Source organism: Leiobunum rupestre, chromosome 1 (assembly GCF_980474605.1).
Source record: "Leiobunum rupestre chromosome 1, qqLeiRupe1.1.hap1, whole genome shotgun sequence".
NCBI lineage: Eukaryota > Metazoa > Arthropoda > Arachnida > Opiliones > Sclerosomatidae > Leiobunum > Leiobunum rupestre.
The window spans coordinates 90,284,632-90,303,046 of NC_143384.1; the positions used below are offsets into that span (position 1 = coordinate 90,284,632).

An 18,415-nucleotide genomic window follows, 5' to 3' on the forward strand; every position below is an offset into this window, starting at 1 on the left:
AAGTCAACATGCTCCGAATGGTTCCTGATGGAAGTTTTGAGGCTCAGAATGGTTTCTGATGGAAGTTTCCAGACTGCGAATGGTATCAGTTAAAGTTTGTTTGTAGACCAAATGGGTTCTAATGGTTTCAATTGGAACTCAATGGGCTCCGACTGCGACTGGGTTTTCTTTAGGGTACCATTTGGAAACCTAATGGGCTCTAATCATTGATTTAAATAACCTATTATATTTCAATGTAATTTTAAATGTCAATTTAGTGAAAATGCTAACTACAGCCCTGAGTTAGTGATAGCCCACTGCCATACTTTTTCAGACATAATTGCTGCGAGTAAAATTAATTTATCCAATAAATACCAAACTTGTTTTTTTTTCTATTATAGTCTCCTCAGAATTGCTTTATCATCCAACTAAACTGACTGTAATAAAATTAGTAAAATTTCTCTTCAATATTTCCATGCAAATGCATCCGTCTTAAAGGTAAATGCACACAGTAACCAATTGAATGGTCTCCCTAATTACATTTCTTGAATTGTAAACTGTAAAAATATAATGTTATTGGCAAAGTGTGACTCAGTTCAATAACTACTTAACTATGATGTTATCATTATAGTTGTGGTTCATTCATTACACTATGTAATGTTTAATTCCAGTGTGAGTACCAAAACAACGTAACGTGAAAAAAATTTTCTTTTTTTCTTAAACTGGGGTGTCACGACACGTGTACAATTCGCGTAACTGTGTGAACAAACTGGTTTGTTAATATAACACCAATTTGAACCACTGTAAAAATGCAATTGGAACCACTATAAACCTCTAATTGGAACCACTATAAACCTCTAATTGGAACCACTATAAACCTCCAATTGGAACCACTATAAACCTCCAATTGTAACCACTATAAACCTCCAATTAGAACCACTATAAACCTCCAATTGGAATCACTATAAACCTCCAATTGAACCACTATAAACCCCTACACTGCAATTGGAAAATCTAAATATCCCATTTAATAAAAACACACAATTGGAAAAAAAATTCTACAATTGGAATAATGAAATATCCCATTTAGAACCAATAAGCAAAACCAATAAACTCTACAATTGGAAAATCATAATATCCCATTTAGAACCCTTAACAAACCAATTCCATCAACAATACCAATGTGGAAACAAATAGGAATGGTCCAAAAATACAAGTGGAACCAACTAATTGTTACCAATGCGTAAAAAACAAATGGTTCCCTTACCAAAAAATAAGTGGTCTAAGAACTATTTAAGTTGGTTTTAAGTTTGTATTTGAGACAAATACCAACTAAAAACCTACTTAAAAACAACATAACACCAACTTAAAACCAACTAAAAACTTACTTAAAATTTTACTTAATAAAGACCACTTAAAGCCAACTTAAAACTTACTTAAAATGTTACTTAATAAATACCACTTAAAGCCAACTTAAAACTTACTTAAAAAATAATATGTAATTTTCTGACCACTAAAAACCAACTTATTACCAACTTAACTAGTTTACTGAAATATGCTAACCACTTAAAACCAACTTAATATCAACTTAAATGTGAATACCAACTAAATACCAACTAAAAACCAACTTATTTTTTGGTAAGGGCATGTTATATAAATCAGAGATTTCCAACTGATGCATACGCAGGTGCTCGCACCTACAAAGTAAACGAGAGGAAGTATTTCCTCCTTAACCTGACAAGCACTACAGATTGGATCATCATTGATACCAATCAAGTAAAGATGTCTGCCTGTCAATTAGGCAGTATTGGACTTGGAGAGCGAGAGCAACTCCTATGCTCTCTGCCTAGATAGGCCTGAGGTAAACTCTTTAGCCTGCCTTTGGCCATCCATCTCAAGCCAAGCGGCAGCTAAAGCTTGAGTTGATGGTCAGTCATAGAATTAGAGATAAAGCCACACACTCTGCTAGAGGGGATAGGAACGGCAGGCTTAGGACCAAAGAACCCAGCCTCTGCCCCCTTATTGGCTAAGACATCGGCCTTCTCATTACGATAGAATCCCTGGTGGCCAGGAGCCCAATAGAGCTGAACTTTATTGTTGGTGTTTAACTCCGAGAGGAGATTCTAACAGCTATAAACCAGTTAAGAAGAAATCCTAAACTGATTGAGATCCTTAAGGGGGCCGCTTGACTATCCGAATAGATTTGGATAACCTTGCCATGAAGCTTCTTTTTAAGACAAAAGTCAACGCAGATGCAGGTAGCTATAATTTCCGCCTAAAAAACGCTAGCATAAACACCCAAGGCTTTCATTGAAGTCGAGGTTGCTAGTAAGACAATACATTCCCGAACCTGAGCCCGAGTGAGTCTTAGACCCATTGGTAAACCAGATGATTTCTCCTCTGGCTCCGAGGGTTTTGTGATTAGACCATTCCATGCGGCTTGGGAAATAAGTATTGAAAGGTTTACTAAAATGTAATTTAGTAGCCATAATATCAGAAACCATTAAGAAGACAGGTAGCTGACTGGAAATTTTGCAGTATATCTTGGTGTGGCTATTATCCCAAATATTAGCCCTCCACCAAACATTCAGGTTGAGCCTATAGGTTCCCATAGCAGTAGCTTCCTCTATGAAAAGATGGAGAGGAAGAATGTTCAGGGGAATTTCTAGAAATTCACTTGGGGCTGTTCTCATAGCTCCTGTGATGCTGACACAAGCCAGCCTTTGTAAGATGCACAGATCACTCTGCACAGTCTATATTCGGACTCTAGGCCACCAGGCCACAGTAGCGTAAGAGAGCAATGGTCTGATGATCATGGTGTACAACCAGTAAGTCACTTTAGGGCTAAGTGCCTATGACCTGCTTACTGCACCTCTGGTTCTACAAAGTAACATCTTAGCCTTCTTAACTACCCTTACCAAAAAATAAACTGTCTAAGAACTTTATTTTAAGCTTGTATCTGAGACAAATACAAGATGATGAGGCTTCCACATTAGTTTGCTGTCAAGAATAACACCATGGTAATTCACCTCATGCTTTAGCTCAAGATAGTCCTAAATATTGAGTAATCATTAAATGAGAGGTTTAGTTTTACTTTTAGCGAAAATGCCGCTTTATTTAAATAATATATAAACAATATAGTAGACTAATCATGAAAAATATGGAAAATTTTCCCGAAAAAAGGCCTCGGTCATTTTCCACAGCTGGTGGGTGACCTTAAGGGATTCACCAAGCAGGGAGGATACCACCACACGATTAGTCAGCATAGCTTTGATCCAAAGTCACAGAGTGTCATTAAAACCAAAGCGCTTTGCAGCCTTCATTATGACTGCACAAAAATTTTTTATTTAAAAACATATAAATATTTACAACCCAACTAGTTTCGGACGCACTATTGGTCCGTCATCAGGGGTATAATTAGATTTCCCAGGCTTCGGAATAAAGATCACCCTAGAAAGTTTCCAGGTGCTTAGTATTTAAAGGGGCTCCAAAGTTCGGTGGCAAAAAAAAGAAAATTGAGTATGCTTTTCATTCCCCGCAACCCCTCACTCGGCCTTGGCAGAGGCGGGCACAGTCAACCGTAAATTTTGCACTTTACTGACTTAACACACATTTTGCCACCGAACTTTGGAGCCCCTTTAACCAAACGCAATACAAAACCTGTAGTTTCTTTACTCAGCATGGGGCAGAGAATATCAATGCCCTCTTGCATACGGCCCTGGAGACTTAAAGGGTTTAATTTTAAAACATTTTATAGCCCTAATAAGCCTGGAATGCATGACAATTTTATTCTTCACCATCATTGTTGAAATAGTGGTTAAGATAAATAAATATACTATTGAACTGATTGACTATGAATTATTTATTAGTGAGTAAAAATCATTAAAATAATTTAATATTGATGCCGACAAGCTCTAAATTAGAAGGGGCGGGATGAGAACGAGCAGAATAAAAAATCAGTTATTATACAGGGCTGCCAGATCTCGACAGTTATGACGTCAGTGAAATACAATAGTATGACAAAATATATATCATACGCATTTGTTTTACACAATCTTCCCATTCTGTACGTACAATCCTAATGGGAAGGGGATCAGAGTCTGTGCTGCACTGCTGCTCGTGACACTGGAGTCAGGAAAGTGAACATCTAACATACCAGCAATCTTTTCGGAATCACCTATTGGTTCGCTTCACCCAGTCAAATACTAATAAGTATTGATATCTTTGCTCATTTTATGCTAGTATATTTCCTTAAGTATATTGTTGCTTTCTTCAAGTAATGGAAATGCTGAAAACCCACTAGTCATAAAATCTATACAAAAATACAAATCGACGGAAGTTATTGAAATTGACCCGGAAACTTAGGCATTTCACTATGGGAAGTTAATTAAATTGAATTTTAACATCTTGCCTTTCTTTTTTTGTGGGGAAAATTTAACTAGTTTAACTGTGGGTATTTGTGCCACTGCCATCTATCAACTTGTAATCTTTTCATTTTACATCCCATAAGAGATTTGTTATAAACTTCTTCTGATGTGTAATCTGAATAAATAAATGCTTAAAAATGTAGTATTCTAAATAAATTATCTGCTATTAGTTCGTACATTTTTAAGATGTAACAGACAGTCAATAATTATAAATTCATATTTGGCTGCGCCATACCTACATTTTGACACAATTTTTAAAATTTAAATATGTTGAGGTTTTTCAATTGTAAATGTTACCCAAACTAATTTCAATTGTTTTCTTTTCAGATAGCATATTTCAAACAATTGGGAGTTATGTTTAGTTAATGATAAAATACGCCTAGGAAATGAATTTATTTTATTTAAATGGTTTTAGAGACCCACTATTTTAACCCGAAAGTACAAACTTTGTCTAGTATTTTTTTACAATATGGAAAACTTTGCTATCAAATACACGCTATCGTCTCTAGCCGCATGTGTTGCAGAAATATGTAAGTTTATCTGGAAAATAAATAAATATTGTTTTATAAGTATATTTCCTCTGCATTTTTTAGGCACTTATCCATTGGATATGATCAAAACAAGATTACAAATTCAAGGGGAAAAAGGAGATTTAAATCACAAGGCCAAATATAGAGGCATGATGAAAACTGCCGTTGGAATTGGTATGAATATTGAATGCATTCCTGAAAAAGTACAAAAATGGTTTCTGTAACTATGCAAAATCAGAGCAAAATAATTACAAGTCCCATGAGTTTCAGAAATAAGTATTTATTTATTTATTTGAACAATAAACATCTGTGAAGCCGTTGCCGACTTGTATACAGACTTCGGATTAGATACAAAAGTAGTGTGGTTCCAGAATATAATGTACCACAATGAGATCATATGAGTGAGACAAGAAAAAGAAAAAAAATTATTTACAGATAATGCCCGATAGGGACTAGAGTATAACAGAAAAAAGGGTGGCAAATGTTAGTTATACATGATTAGGGAACAGTGATAAACAGGTTATTAAATACAAAAAAGAAAGAAAAAAATATCTAATACTTATTGAAATGGTCTATTAAAGAGGTCCAAAATTTAGAATAGTTTTTAAGGGAAATAATTTCTTGGGGCAAAGAGTTCCAGTCATTTATAACGGTGTGAGCAAATGAATTAAGGCGAGTGGTAGTGAGAGCTCGGGGCTTATCTAGGTGTTAAAAATAAAATATTTACCTTTGCAGGCTGGATGAAAACGCGAAACCATTCCTTCAGTGTGTTGAGTTTGTAGGTTCTCTCCCTGCTGGTTAAAGGGATTTTCCCCCAATCTCTTCGGTTTCCCCTTTCCATAAAAACTTGCTGAGGATAATGGTAATAAAAAGTGTAGGGAGCTGTTGGTTCGGGTGACTTAAAGGGGCTTGCCACCACCCTCATTAGCAATTTAACCCAGCGACTGGTATTTGGCTTCACAAGCCCCTAGTTGACTTAGACCTGTGTGGTTGAACAGACACAATTTATTATTATTATTATTTACAAAACGTTTTACTATTTTATCTCTGAAGGTACATGTTTCAAGCTAATAATATTAGGGGAGATGAATACTTATATATTTCTGCAAGTACTAATTAAATTTAATTCATTAAATTAAACTGTATTTTACATAACTAATGCATGCAAATTATCAATAATTTTGCGCAGGAAAAAGGAGGCATGAAAATGTTTAAAAATAAATTAAAATGACAAATCCAATTTTAATTAAGTAAATCAATTTTAACACATTAGTAAATTATCAGGGTGGAACATATAATTTATTTGAAAATGGTTTCAGTCTTGTCTGTTCAGTATGTTTTATGGTTTTCAGTAAAAGAAGAGGGTTTCTTTCGACTCTGGCATGGTGTACCACCGGCTCTTTACAGACATTTCAGTAAGAATTCCGTTTTTTATAATGATAGATAACACAATTAAATGAACTGAAGTTATTGAAATTAACCCAAAAACTTAAGTATTTTCATTATGGGAAGGTAATTAAATTGATGCTAACATTTAGCCCTAGAAAATTTCAAAAGGGAATTGTGGGTATTTATGCCACTACCATCTATTAAGAAAAGAAGCTATATACTAAAGTCAATCCGAGTCAACTATTCATAAAAATTGTACAGAATTAACATTTAAAAAGCAAACAAATAATAAACATAAAATAAATAATAAAATTGATAACTTTCAAAGTTTCTGCAACCAACGCTTCAGTTATAATTATTAATAATACATAGAAACTTAAGAGCCGGGTACCACTGCTAAAACCTATCTAACTTCAGTATAAATTATTGTTGGCTTTTAATTTTAGGATAATGATCAACATTCATGTCAGGCAGCAATTCTTTAATTCGAATTTATTTACTTAACAAATAAAATTAAGGTAAACTTAGCAACAATAATACAGCTTACAAGTTGCAACATTAGCACTTAATCATAATCATTGGAAGTTATAATTTTTTTTAACCATTTGCATTTAGTCCAATTGTAACTGACTAGTTCCAGCCATTGTAGGGCGTAAAGAATTTTATTTCAAAATTTTATTATAGAAATGAGGGATGATTTTTCTTAGCATATCTAAAAGTGAAATTAAAAAAGTAAAAGGTTTCTTTATTTAGATATCATTAGCAGTTAGAAACTGGTTTACATAGGAGTCACAATTTTAAATTTAAATTAATAGAACACACATCCCATTCTGAATTTTTTAAGAAGTTCTGAGAAAATGTTTTAGACTTCTGGTTTTTTAAAGCAGTGTCGAGATAATTCCAATATTTTATGCCATTAAATCAAACACTTTTCTTTCTAAAATAATTTTTTTATAAAATTGAGTGATCTGGTAACTTTGGTTCATTTACTTCTATAAATACACAATATAAACCTTTATTTGAGCCATGAATTTAATTAATGAAACACGGATTCAAAAACTTTTTTACCCTGCTATCAGTGAAAATTGGCAAACAGACCAAAATGAGATCTTTCCTACACGCTGGGTATATTTTTCGTGATTTGGTCATTGATAGCGGGATATCTCTAGGTTTAAGTATTTAATGCTAGGACAGTAATAAAAATTTCGCTTTTTTTTGGTATTTGTTTTTGCATAATTTTATAAAATTTCTCTTAAAATGTTTAAATTACAGAATCTGTAAGTTAAGAGTAAATTATTAATTTACTGATATGAAATTTTTATGATTTAAAAGAAACTTTCAACGCCATTGATAATCATTTTGTGTTAAATTTAGTTAAATAAAATTAATTAATCTATTTGAAATAAAAAGTTTACAGCGGTGTTCGAATGACAACTTATGAATATGCCCGTGAATGTCTGGAAACAAATTCAGATGGGAGTCTTGATTTATGGTTTGTTTCAAATTATTGTTTTTAAATGTTTTTCTATTACTAACAACATTTGTAACATAATCTTTCATAAGTATACCCTCTATAAAACATTTCAATTTGACCATGTTTTGTAGAAAATATGTATATTAAGTGGCTGGAAAGGCAATTGGTCCTTTGAAAAACCCATCCTACAAAAAAAAAGACAAATAATAAAGGTTAAGGGTTTATGGAACTTCATGATTCACTTGACTTGTGAAAGCGGCCAGGCATCATAAATTCTCAGTAAAAACAAGATTGCATTTAAAAATACCTTTATCTTACACAGATTATGTTACATGTACTGGTAGCAAAGAAGATGATAATAAATTCGCTATAGTTGATTAATTAGGCCTATTAATATTTACCTCATTGTCATATTGAGCACATGCAATTAGCATAAGACCAGCACATGATAATTTTTTTATGTTGTGTTTCTTGCTAAAGGAGCTTATCTTTTGGGGTATGACATTACTCCGCTCATAGTTATTATGTCATATACTGACACATGGATAAATTACTTAGTATAATTTACTTATTTGTTTTGTATACAAAATTTTAAATAAAATTTTTTCAAATTTGTCAATGGCAGATTGTTTGATGCACCATGGATGCTACAATATATTATCAAATTATTGACTATTTTAAAATGAAATTTAAAAAAATGGATAGGAAGAGTCGAAAATAATTAATGCTAATGTTCTTATCGTTACTTGTAACAAATAGATTCATTGAAACTTTGCCAATTTTTTAACAGGAAGTCTGTGATAAGCGGAGTTCTGGCAGGTAGTATTGGTCAATACTTAGCAAATCCCATGGATATAGTGAAAGTTCAAATCCAAATGGAAGGAAGAAGAAAATTAGAAGGATTACCTCCAAGGTTATTTGTTTAATTTTTGTGGCTTTCTTAACATTTTATGATAACTATTGAAAACTTTAGTTTAACACTTAAAAAAATTTATGTATAAAAATAATTATACACATTTTATAACACGTAACATATTTTAAAAAACTTAAATGTCTAGCTGATCTGGGATTTGAACCTGGGCCATTCAATAACAGAAATATATCAGTTTTTGAACTTAAAGGGGCTATAGCTTTTCCAAATATCGGATTCTTAAGTAGACCGAGGCTCTAATTAACCAAGTATGTTCAGTTATTGCAAAATAGATTTCCTCATTTCAGTGTCATTATATTTTAATAGGATCGAATGCCCACTGAAAGGAATCACAAAACAAACTTACATATACTATACATGTATAACTTTATTTATTGTTCGTTAAAGTTTCAGTAGAGTTTGCTTTTGTTGTTCTGAGGTGAAAAAAGACAAACTTAAAAAAATAATTTTGGAAGTCTATATGCTGTGTGAAGCTTGGCGTTTCCTCTTTTGGCCTATTTTAACTTCAAGGTTCTAAGTCTAGAGCTCCTAAATACATTATTGAGAAAGTTCTTAACAAAATATTTCTATTATCATTTAAATATTGAAATTATAAACTATTCTTCAATGAAACTTGTAGAGGTAGTGAGTGTAGGGAGCTGTTTGCTCACGTAGCATGTAAAGCTTGTCACCACCACTCTACCTGAATTAATGGGCCTAAATTTGGTGACAAGGGTTTTAGCTTAGCTGATAAAATATATATAACACTGATGCTACACTTTGAGCAATAGAATCTACACTTACACGTTTTTTTAAAACCACAAAAGGTAAATAAAGTAGGGGGGTTTCATTTTTGGCAGAAATTAAACCAAAATAAAAGTTCGTCTTTGGCTATAATTATGCTGTTATTTGAGATGAATTTTTGGCATTTGGTGTGCTACACCAGAAATTCACTATACTTTTTGATGTATTGAATTGCCCAATTATAGCCAATAGTTTACACCAATACTTGTATTGTTCCCTGGGTAACTGTAAAATTACTTAATTGTAATTTATAGTATTCAAACAATTTTCAATGGTTATTTTTAACTCAGAAAAACTGTTAGGCTATGCTTGTTTCCTATTAAAATAAAATTATGGAAGAAATTGACTAGCAACGTACAACCATAAGTCTATCCAAATTAGGGTCCCCATATTAATTGCATGAAGAGAAGAAATTAAACAGACCAGGCAAAGGAATTTTTGATGCGTTGCCCAAAATACTTTTGAGAATTCCTTAACTACACATTTTAACCCAACCACCTGATTTAAAGGCGTTAAAAATTATCTAATTGACTTGGGCCTAAAGTGGTGCTGATTATTAGCTTCCAGGGGGTACTGCTACTTAATAATACCTAAAATTTAAGAATTAATACATGGTTAAACTGAAAGGGACCTTATGATCAAGACATATCTTTCAAGAAAATACGTATTATGTACAGATAAATTGTAAATAAGTAAGATTTAATTATTGTGTGAAGAAAAACCAAGTTCCTCACTGTTACTGTGTTAATTTAAATTGTGATTTTCAGTTAGGCCTAGGTAGTACTTTTGCTTTTATAAACTAGTGGCCCTTACATTCTTACTAACCCAAGTACGTTCTTCGTACAATGAAGTACTATCACAATAGCCAATTAGTTCTAATTGGCTATGAAACAGGGTTTTCTTTTCAATGTCTCACTCTCATATTGATCTTTAACTGAATTTAAAACAATTTAAGAGCAAAAATGTTGGAAATTGGAGCACTATAACCCTACTTCCCTGCCGGTATTGCTAATTACTTTGTCATATTATCAATTTATTTTACCTCTACTGGGTCTTGTTAGTCAATATTAGAAGTTATGAAATGTAGAATATTTTATGCTAACTTATACTATTAAATAATTCAAACCACATTAGACAAAAAGCAGTTAATTATTAATTATTTAATTAATTTATTTATTCTAATTATATAATTAATTTATTTATTTTAATTATATAATTTATTTATTTATTTTAATTATATAATTAATTTATTTATTTTAACTATATAATTAATTAGTTTATTTTAATTATCTAATAATTATGCTTTGAAAAACCAAATTATCACTTTGTAACAATCGAAATTTTGATTTCTTATTAACATCTACTGGGTAGCATTATTTGAAATTAAACAGTAATAAGAATGTATTTAGGTTTGTCTATTAATTAACTAGCTCCTATGCAACTTTTTCAATAAAAAATGCTCAATTTTTCAAAAATGTACTCAATTTATTATCAATTGTCAACACATTGCCTTATACCCTTCAAGATAAACATGGATGTTTAGTAACTGCAAAGTTTTTATTTAACTCTTAGTTTAATTCCTGCAATCTTGAATTCACTTAATAATTTAAATATTGAAGTCAAAATACTGGTCGAAAAACCAATTTTATAAGAGTTCCTGACAAATGGAGTTACTTTTTTCAATTTGAATTGAAAATTTTGCATTTGGATTTTAAACAAGGGGTAAGACACTCTGTGAACTCGGTGTACACTGCCGTACCTTTGACAGTGCTAAATGGAACTCGCGAACTCTTGAAAATATGTACCTTTAACAGTGCTAAATGCACAAACTCGGTGTACAGATTATCTGAGACTGTCTTACCCCTCGATTTCAAATATAAGCTCCACCCAGTCTGACCTAGTAAGAAACTTGTGGCATCTGTTAACAGGTGAATTTGTAATTTCTTAGATAAACCGGTTATTTACAGTATTAGTAAGATACTTTTAATTAATCTAAATACCATTGTTCCGTAAGCCTAGGTTCTAAATTCGCAATAGAGCTTCATTCTCATTGTCACCACAAATAAAATTTAAATCTTGCATGTGTCGATAATTATTGAATTTGTGAAACAATGAAATGATTGCAAAATTGTGAAGCTCTAACTGTTATGAAATAAAAGGGTGTTTTGGAAAATCTTTTCTTCTTCACAGAGTACACAACACTTGGCACGCCGTAACTAAGATTGTATCTGAGGGGGGTATCAGGGGTCTTTGGAAAGGGTGGGCACCTAATGTCCAGAGAGGTGCTTTGGTCAATCTGGGAGGTATGACTCCCCCTCTTTATCTTATTTAGCTCTACTGTACTGTTTCGTTGTTTGTGATAGATTTTAAAATTAATTTAAAGACTTTCAAAAGCTGTTTTGTATATGTATATTAAGGAATCTACAAAAGATCTCAGCTTCTTTATTGGATTTTTTTCCCATGTAAAGACCTATTAACGCGAGCCAACATTTTGGTTACCTTTTTTAAAAGGTTTACAGTATATATTTCACTGGTACAGGTATTTTTGTGACAATTCTCCACCGTGGGCCAATAAATAAAGGTGGGCAATAATGTTAGCTCGCATTAATAGGCCTTTAGTTTTTTACCATGAGACAAAAGTGATAGCCTTAATTTGATCTTTTGTTAGTTAGGTGTCTATGAAAATGAAATTATTGAAGTAAATGATTGATTTTTCTGTAGATTCCTGGTTATTGTACCAGTTTAATTAGCCCTCAATATTTTAATTTGTGATTATTTAAATTTTATAGACCTACTTTTGCCACTAGTGAGCCCATTCTTAACGATGCTTTTCTTTTGCTAAATACCTATTTAGCATTTGAAAATACCATTGGATATTAATAATTTAAGGCTGCAAGAATTGTTTAGCAAACGTTTGTAGCATAATTCTAGTGCACTAAGCTAGGGAGGCTAGTTCTGTAGCTACAAAAGCTATCAGAGGCTTAGGCCTAAAATCAGAATAAACTCACCCAAGGTAGTACAAACGTCAAGTCCACTGGGGTGGAAAGGACTGTGGTCATGCTCCTACCTTATCTCTAGGTATAGGCTTTGAGCTTAGGAAGTATAGCACCATCTGCCTTAATATCCGACAAATAAATATGTGAAGAAAAACTTTTAGCTGTTGTGCAGATATATTTTTGAATGAGCAGACAGCTTTCATATATTCAATTTATACTCAGTGGGTAGGCGGCGATAATTATGACTAAAATTTAAACTACGCAAAAGGCCTATTATATCTTGCTTCTCCTGCTCCTTAGTTAACACTCAATTTCTTTCTGCCAGCTACTGCCAATATCTTGCAGGGCTACTAGTCACTAACAATTGTATAAGTGCTGGACATGGCCACAAGTTCATTTACCTTTTTGCCCTATAATTCCAATTACACTGTTATTTTTTTCTTTTAGATTTAACAACCTACGATACAAGTAAACATTTCTTTCTTAATCACACTTCTTTGAAAGATGATTACTTAACTCATATAATATCCAGGTAAGGTGAAAATAAATTTTCATTTAACTATGGATGCTACATTATGTTAGGTCTTTTAAAACAGTGGATGCTCTGGACTTATAGCGGCCCTCTTAGGGACACCAGCAGATACAATCAAAACACGCATAATGAATCAACCTACAAACACCAAAGGACAGTAAGAAAGTATATAGGAGGAATTAAATCTGAAAGGTATCTTTTAACACTATTCACGGTAATCATATTTTAAAGGGGACTGCTCTACAAAAATTCCGTCGATTGTATGATGAAAACTGTTAGAGAAGAAGGCCTACTGGCGCTCTATAAAGGTTTCATACCATGCTGGACAAGAATGGTACTGTGAATTAATGTTTTCCTTGTATATTAGTCTAGCAGAGATTCAAAGTGATAATAAGTATTAATTATAATTATATATCTATAAACTTGGAACGTGTAACATTATTTTAACAGCAACAATTTAAGAAATCACTTCATGAGACCGTATTGATCAGTACCACTGTAATCTTGAAATTATAAATGTACACAGGAATGTCTAAGGAAGACTGTGGTTCCTTAATAATTCCTGAATAAAAGTGTAATTTACAGCAGATTAATTCTCACTCATGCCATACTTTTGAGGTGAATTTGAGTAACTAGACTATTTTTATAACTTCTCCCACTAAGAGAACGAATCAGGGTTTCTTATATTCATTTTATAGTTAATTTTTCTTTGTGGCATCAATTTTGGGGATGGGGCACTAGTGAACAAATTTTAAAATAAGTGGCCCACTCCTTTCTCCGGGTGCTTTTGCAGCAGTTTAAATGGAGATTTAGACATTACAAATGTATACATTTTTTATTTTTTGCTTTGACAAGACCAATTTCAGCATATCAAAGCCCCACGGCAAAGCAATGCACTCTGTACCTCTATCCACCCAAAAGCACAGGCAGCATCCCTACATGGGGAGTCAGGTATTTCCCAATTTGCCCATATGTAAATACAGCCTCTCTTAGAGAGAAGTATCCTCCTCACTACAGTGCAATTGGTATTGCCTTCAAACCAGTATTTTCGAAATAAGGCTACCACTAATTTTCCAAAAGACATTTCGGAAGGGAAAATAGTGCACTTTCAAAATAAAGTTTCACATTTAGCCAAAATTTTCACTAAATGCAATCTTCTCGCAAGAATTACCTAGATGAATAATTTCATCGTAAGAGATAAATAGGTGATAGTCGACAATTATAAATTCCAAATTAACCAGAAAAAGGTTTTGCATACAAAGTTATACATATTCATTTATGCCTATATGTTGTAAACGACCCAAATACGAGAACAATTCTTTTGGGTTTTACTTGTCACAAGTATTTTTCCAAATATATAGTAATATACTATGTCTTAAAGCATCACTAATTTTGAACTTAAAATTTTTAGGCACCATGGTCCTTGACATTTTGGTTATCATATGAACAACTAAGAAAAGTTACTGGAGTAACGTCATTTTAAAGCACAATATAGTTTCCAATTAAAAGAACCCCTATTTTTGATGCATTTTGCATTCATATACAAATGTAAAAAAAATTTATAGCTCTATAAATAGAATTGTTAGTTTATATATGGTAGTTATAATTATGGTTTAATAGACCAACTGTTGTGAAATTTTATATTGAAGATAAAATATGGCTATAGAAAATAAAAGTTGTTTGTTTGAACTTGTGTAACAATCATTTTGTTTGAAAATCATAGTAACATACCTAGCTCAAACTATTGTTTATATTAAGTGGAACACTTTCCACTAGTACTGTATGGAAATAAAGCATTGGAGAGAACTAAAACTTGTGGCTGTTATTGAACCACTAAAGGTAAATAAAGTAAAGTATTTCGGGCCTCGAACACCGCTACCAATTTAAGGCCGTGGCTATCGAAACGCTGGGCTCCTTCGGTCGCGACGCCTTGGCTCTCATCCACGCCATAGGGCGTAAAATTCGAGATGCCACATCCGAACCACGCTCCGTGGAATACCTCGTCCAACGTATTGCGATAGCCGTGCAACGGGGTAATGCTGCTTCCATCTTGAGCACGTTTCCTCCGGGAGCTTCGTTGGCGGTCTATATAGATAATCTATTTTAATGTCTTTTTTGCTAAATATTGTAAAAAGGATAAATAAAGAGATTCTTATAAAAAAAAAAGTATTTCTAACAGAAATAAGAAGTTAAGTCTTGCCTACAATTTCAGGTAATTAAGTATAGTGTGGTATTCTACCCTTGAAATGTACTAGAAAATGTAGATTTCATTAGAAGTTTCATTTAAACCAAGGAATACCTCTGCGTTGGTTTAAATGAAACTTCTAATTATAAATTCCTGCATAATAATAAAAATAAATTATAAATGTAGATTTCACTTCCCATTGCACTTTTTCCCGTGTTTTAAGTATGTCCATATCACACTAGGCAATATACAAGTAGAGGATAACTAAATATGATCATGTAAATCCAAGATGGCCGCCATAACCCCCCCCCCCCCCCCATAACACCCCCAAAATATTGTCCAAAAACAAAATTTTTGTCCTTGGAAAAAACATATTTTTGTTTTCAATCTCAAATTTCACCTTGAAGATGATCCTTGACCTCGACGCTCGAGCACTGTCTACCACCCCTAAGCCTCGGTCTATCACCCCAACAAGTTGGGACACGATCGGACAAGGTCGGCCCGAGATATCGGCGGTAATATGTGAAAAGATGAGGTAAAATTAAATATTAGCTTTGTCATAAAGTTGTTTAATGACGTTCACGGTCTATTTAAATTGGCCGCCATCCAAATTGATGACGTCATATTTGGCGCGGTTTTTGTTATCGCGTAGCATGCGTAGTTGACCCCAGTTTTAGACTAGCTTACGTTTGATGCAGTTGGGTCTTTGCACTCCCTCTCCCTCGAGTATGGTTGGAATTAGTTAATACTTAATATTTATTAATTTATTCGTTATGTTAAATTATAGTTTTAAATAAACACATTATGTTTTATCCTCCGTATTTATTAAACCCTACTTCAATTGGCATCTCTGCTGGGGACAAATGAAACTTGAAGCTGCATTACGGAGGTGAGAGACAAGGCTTAGTCACGTTGTGAATACCAGGTTGAACAAAATGGCGGAGAGTGGATCTGGAATAATGGTTATGGGACAAGTCACAACAAAGCTTACTACAACCAATTATAGAAGCTGGAGGTACGAAATGGAGTTAATATTACAAAATCGCGGATTATGGGAGATAGTATCAGAAGAGGAAAAGGCCCCTGATAGAGAGAAATCCGAAGATATTAAGAAGGCGTATAAGCAAAGAGTAACCCAAGCCTATACCACAATTGCAATGAGTTTATCAGAAGACTTAAGGTGCATCATTGAAGGGCAGAAGACTCCTACTGAAATATGGAAGACATTACAGACAGCTTTCCAACCAACTACTAGAGCAAGAATTAATACATTACTTCGGGAATTTCACAGTATTGATTATCAACCTGGTGAAGATATGATCAAGTTTATTGGACGGGTTTATTACGCAAAGCGACAATTAGATGAAGCTGGTGAGCCAGTTGCAGACAAGACAGTTGCCTATCAGTTAATAGGATCTCTTCCGGAGTCTTATCAAAGTCTGGTGTCGATAATTTATGGATATGATGATTCTCAATTTAAACCAGAGATGATAAAGAGTCAACTTCTTGCGGAATATGGGCGTCAACAGCTACAACGATCTTCAGAGAATCAAGGATCAAATGCATTTTCGACGCAAATAAATCGAGGTTTCAACTCAAGAGGTCGTAGCAGTCAATTTCAAGGGAGGTGTAATAACTGCCACATTTGGGGACATCGGGCAGTAGACTGCAGGCATAATAAATCAAGAGAATCTAATGGAAATGAGCGAAGAGGTGGTAGCAACTCTCGAGGAAGAGGTGGTAGAAGAGGTGCATTCATCGCATCGGCACTTGTCACAGTTGAGGCCCATCCAGACGTTTGGATTGTTGACACAGCCGCTACACATCACTTTTGCAGTAATCAAGACTGGTTCTGCACGTATTCAGAATTTTCAACTGAAGCGACAATGGGAGAAGGAAAGTCATGTGTTGTTGGGCGTGGAGATATATGGATCAGGATCGATGATGGAGTTAAGAACATGTTCAGGTTGAGAGGAGTAATGCATGCGCCGGGAATGAGACGTAATCTGATATCAGGTCGATTGATCGATCAAGCAGGTCATAAGTCTGTTATAGAGAAGTCAAAGTATACCGTTTATTTCCCGGATGGTAAAATAGCGTTTGAAGCGCCATTAGCGGAGGAAAATTTGTATACGGTGAAAGCTCATGTCATATAAAATATATCTACTACTAACGACGTTCCTCAAAATCATGTAGCCAAGACAAATCAGGAAGATAATTTTAGCGGGGTAGGCCTCTGGCACAGGCGGATGGGTCACTTGAACGAGGAAGATCTTAAATATATGGCTGCGCATGACATGGTACGAGGTTTGGATTTACCACGAGGTGAGCTCGAGCTCTGTGTGCCTTGCAAGCTGGCTAAAAGTACTCGAAATACATATCCGTCAATTAAAGACATTAGAAGCAAAGAGCTCTTGGATCTTGTACATTCAGATATTTGGGGTCCAGCTCCAGTTGAGTCACTTGGCGGCGCGAGGTACTTTATCACGTTTATAGATGATAAGAGCCGTTATACGAAGGTGTATACAATGTCCCACAAGAGTGAGGCTTTCCAACGTTTCAAGGAATACAGAGCAGAAGTTGAGAAACAATCAGGAAGGAAAATAAGAGCGTTGCGAACGGATAATGGGTTGGAGTACCTGTCAGATCGGTTTACTACATATTGTAAAGAAGCAGGAATTAGACACCAACGTACAAATACATATTCGCCCCAAATGAATGGTACGGCCGAACGAACAAATAGGACGCTGTTGAATACCGTCAGAGCTATGATGGAAGATGCAGAATTACCTTATAACCTGTGGGCAGAATTAATACGTACCGCTACATTCCTTAAAAATCGATCGAAACATTCGAAGCTTGGCAATAAAGTCCCGCTGGAACTCTGGATAAACAAGAAGCCCAGTGTGAGGTTTCTGAGGCGTATTGGATGTCTGGGATTTGTCCATATCCCACCTCAACGGAGGAAGAATAAATTTCAGAGAAGGTCGAAACCAGGAGTGATTGTTGGGTACGCCGTGCATACGATAGGGTATCGTGTGTGGTTTCCAGAGGATGGAGATGTAATAGAGTCGAAACATGTCTCAGTCGTGGAAAAGAAAATAGGAGCTGATGTTGTCAGACAAGCCCGTAGAGAAGACGGGGATATTGTATTTTGGCCAGATGAAATAACTGAATCCATTCCGAAGC

At 34.1% G+C, this 18,415-nt stretch overlaps 1 protein-coding gene across 2 annotated transcripts; it reads left to right on the top strand.

The window, feature by feature from the left end:
- The first annotated feature begins 1,545 nt into the window (after positions 1-1,545).
- LOC149968855 (mitochondrial uncoupling protein 4-like) lies at positions 1,546-14,730 on the top strand. 2 transcript variants are annotated; one of them, XM_090154984.1, is made up of 11 exons: positions 3,035-4,191; positions 4,734-4,936; positions 5,000-5,110; positions 6,289-6,351; positions 7,736-7,817; positions 8,590-8,712; positions 11,704-11,816; positions 12,957-13,041; positions 13,106-13,198; positions 13,273-13,375; positions 14,453-14,730. In XM_090154984.1, exons 2-11 carry the CDS (start codon positions 4,876-4,878, stop codon positions 14,522-14,524), a joined length of 906 nt encoding a protein of 301 aa, XP_090011110.1. In that variant the 5' UTR covers positions 3,035-4,191; positions 4,734-4,875; the 3' UTR covers positions 14,525-14,730. The 2 variants fall into 2 exon arrangements, with proteins under 2 accessions (XP_090011111.1, XP_090011110.1); XM_090154985.1 differs by lacking the exon at positions 14,453-14,730 and having other exon boundaries at positions 1,546-4,191; positions 13,106-13,206; positions 13,273-13,362.
- Positions 14,731-18,415: the final 3,685 nt, after the last annotated feature.

Coding starts and splice junctions, on each gene's coding strand:
- LOC149968855 (XM_090154984.1), top strand. CDS start 4,876: ATGGAAAACTTTGCTATCAAATACACGCTATCGTCTCTAGCCGCATGT. Junction 6,352..7,735: donor GGCTCTTTACAGACATTTCA/GTAAGAATTCCG, acceptor TGAAATAAAAAG/TTTACAGCGGTGTTCGAATG. Junction 8,713..11,703: donor TTAGAAGGATTACCTCCAAG/GTTATTTGTTTA, acceptor TCTTCTTCACAG/AGTACACAACACTTGGCACG.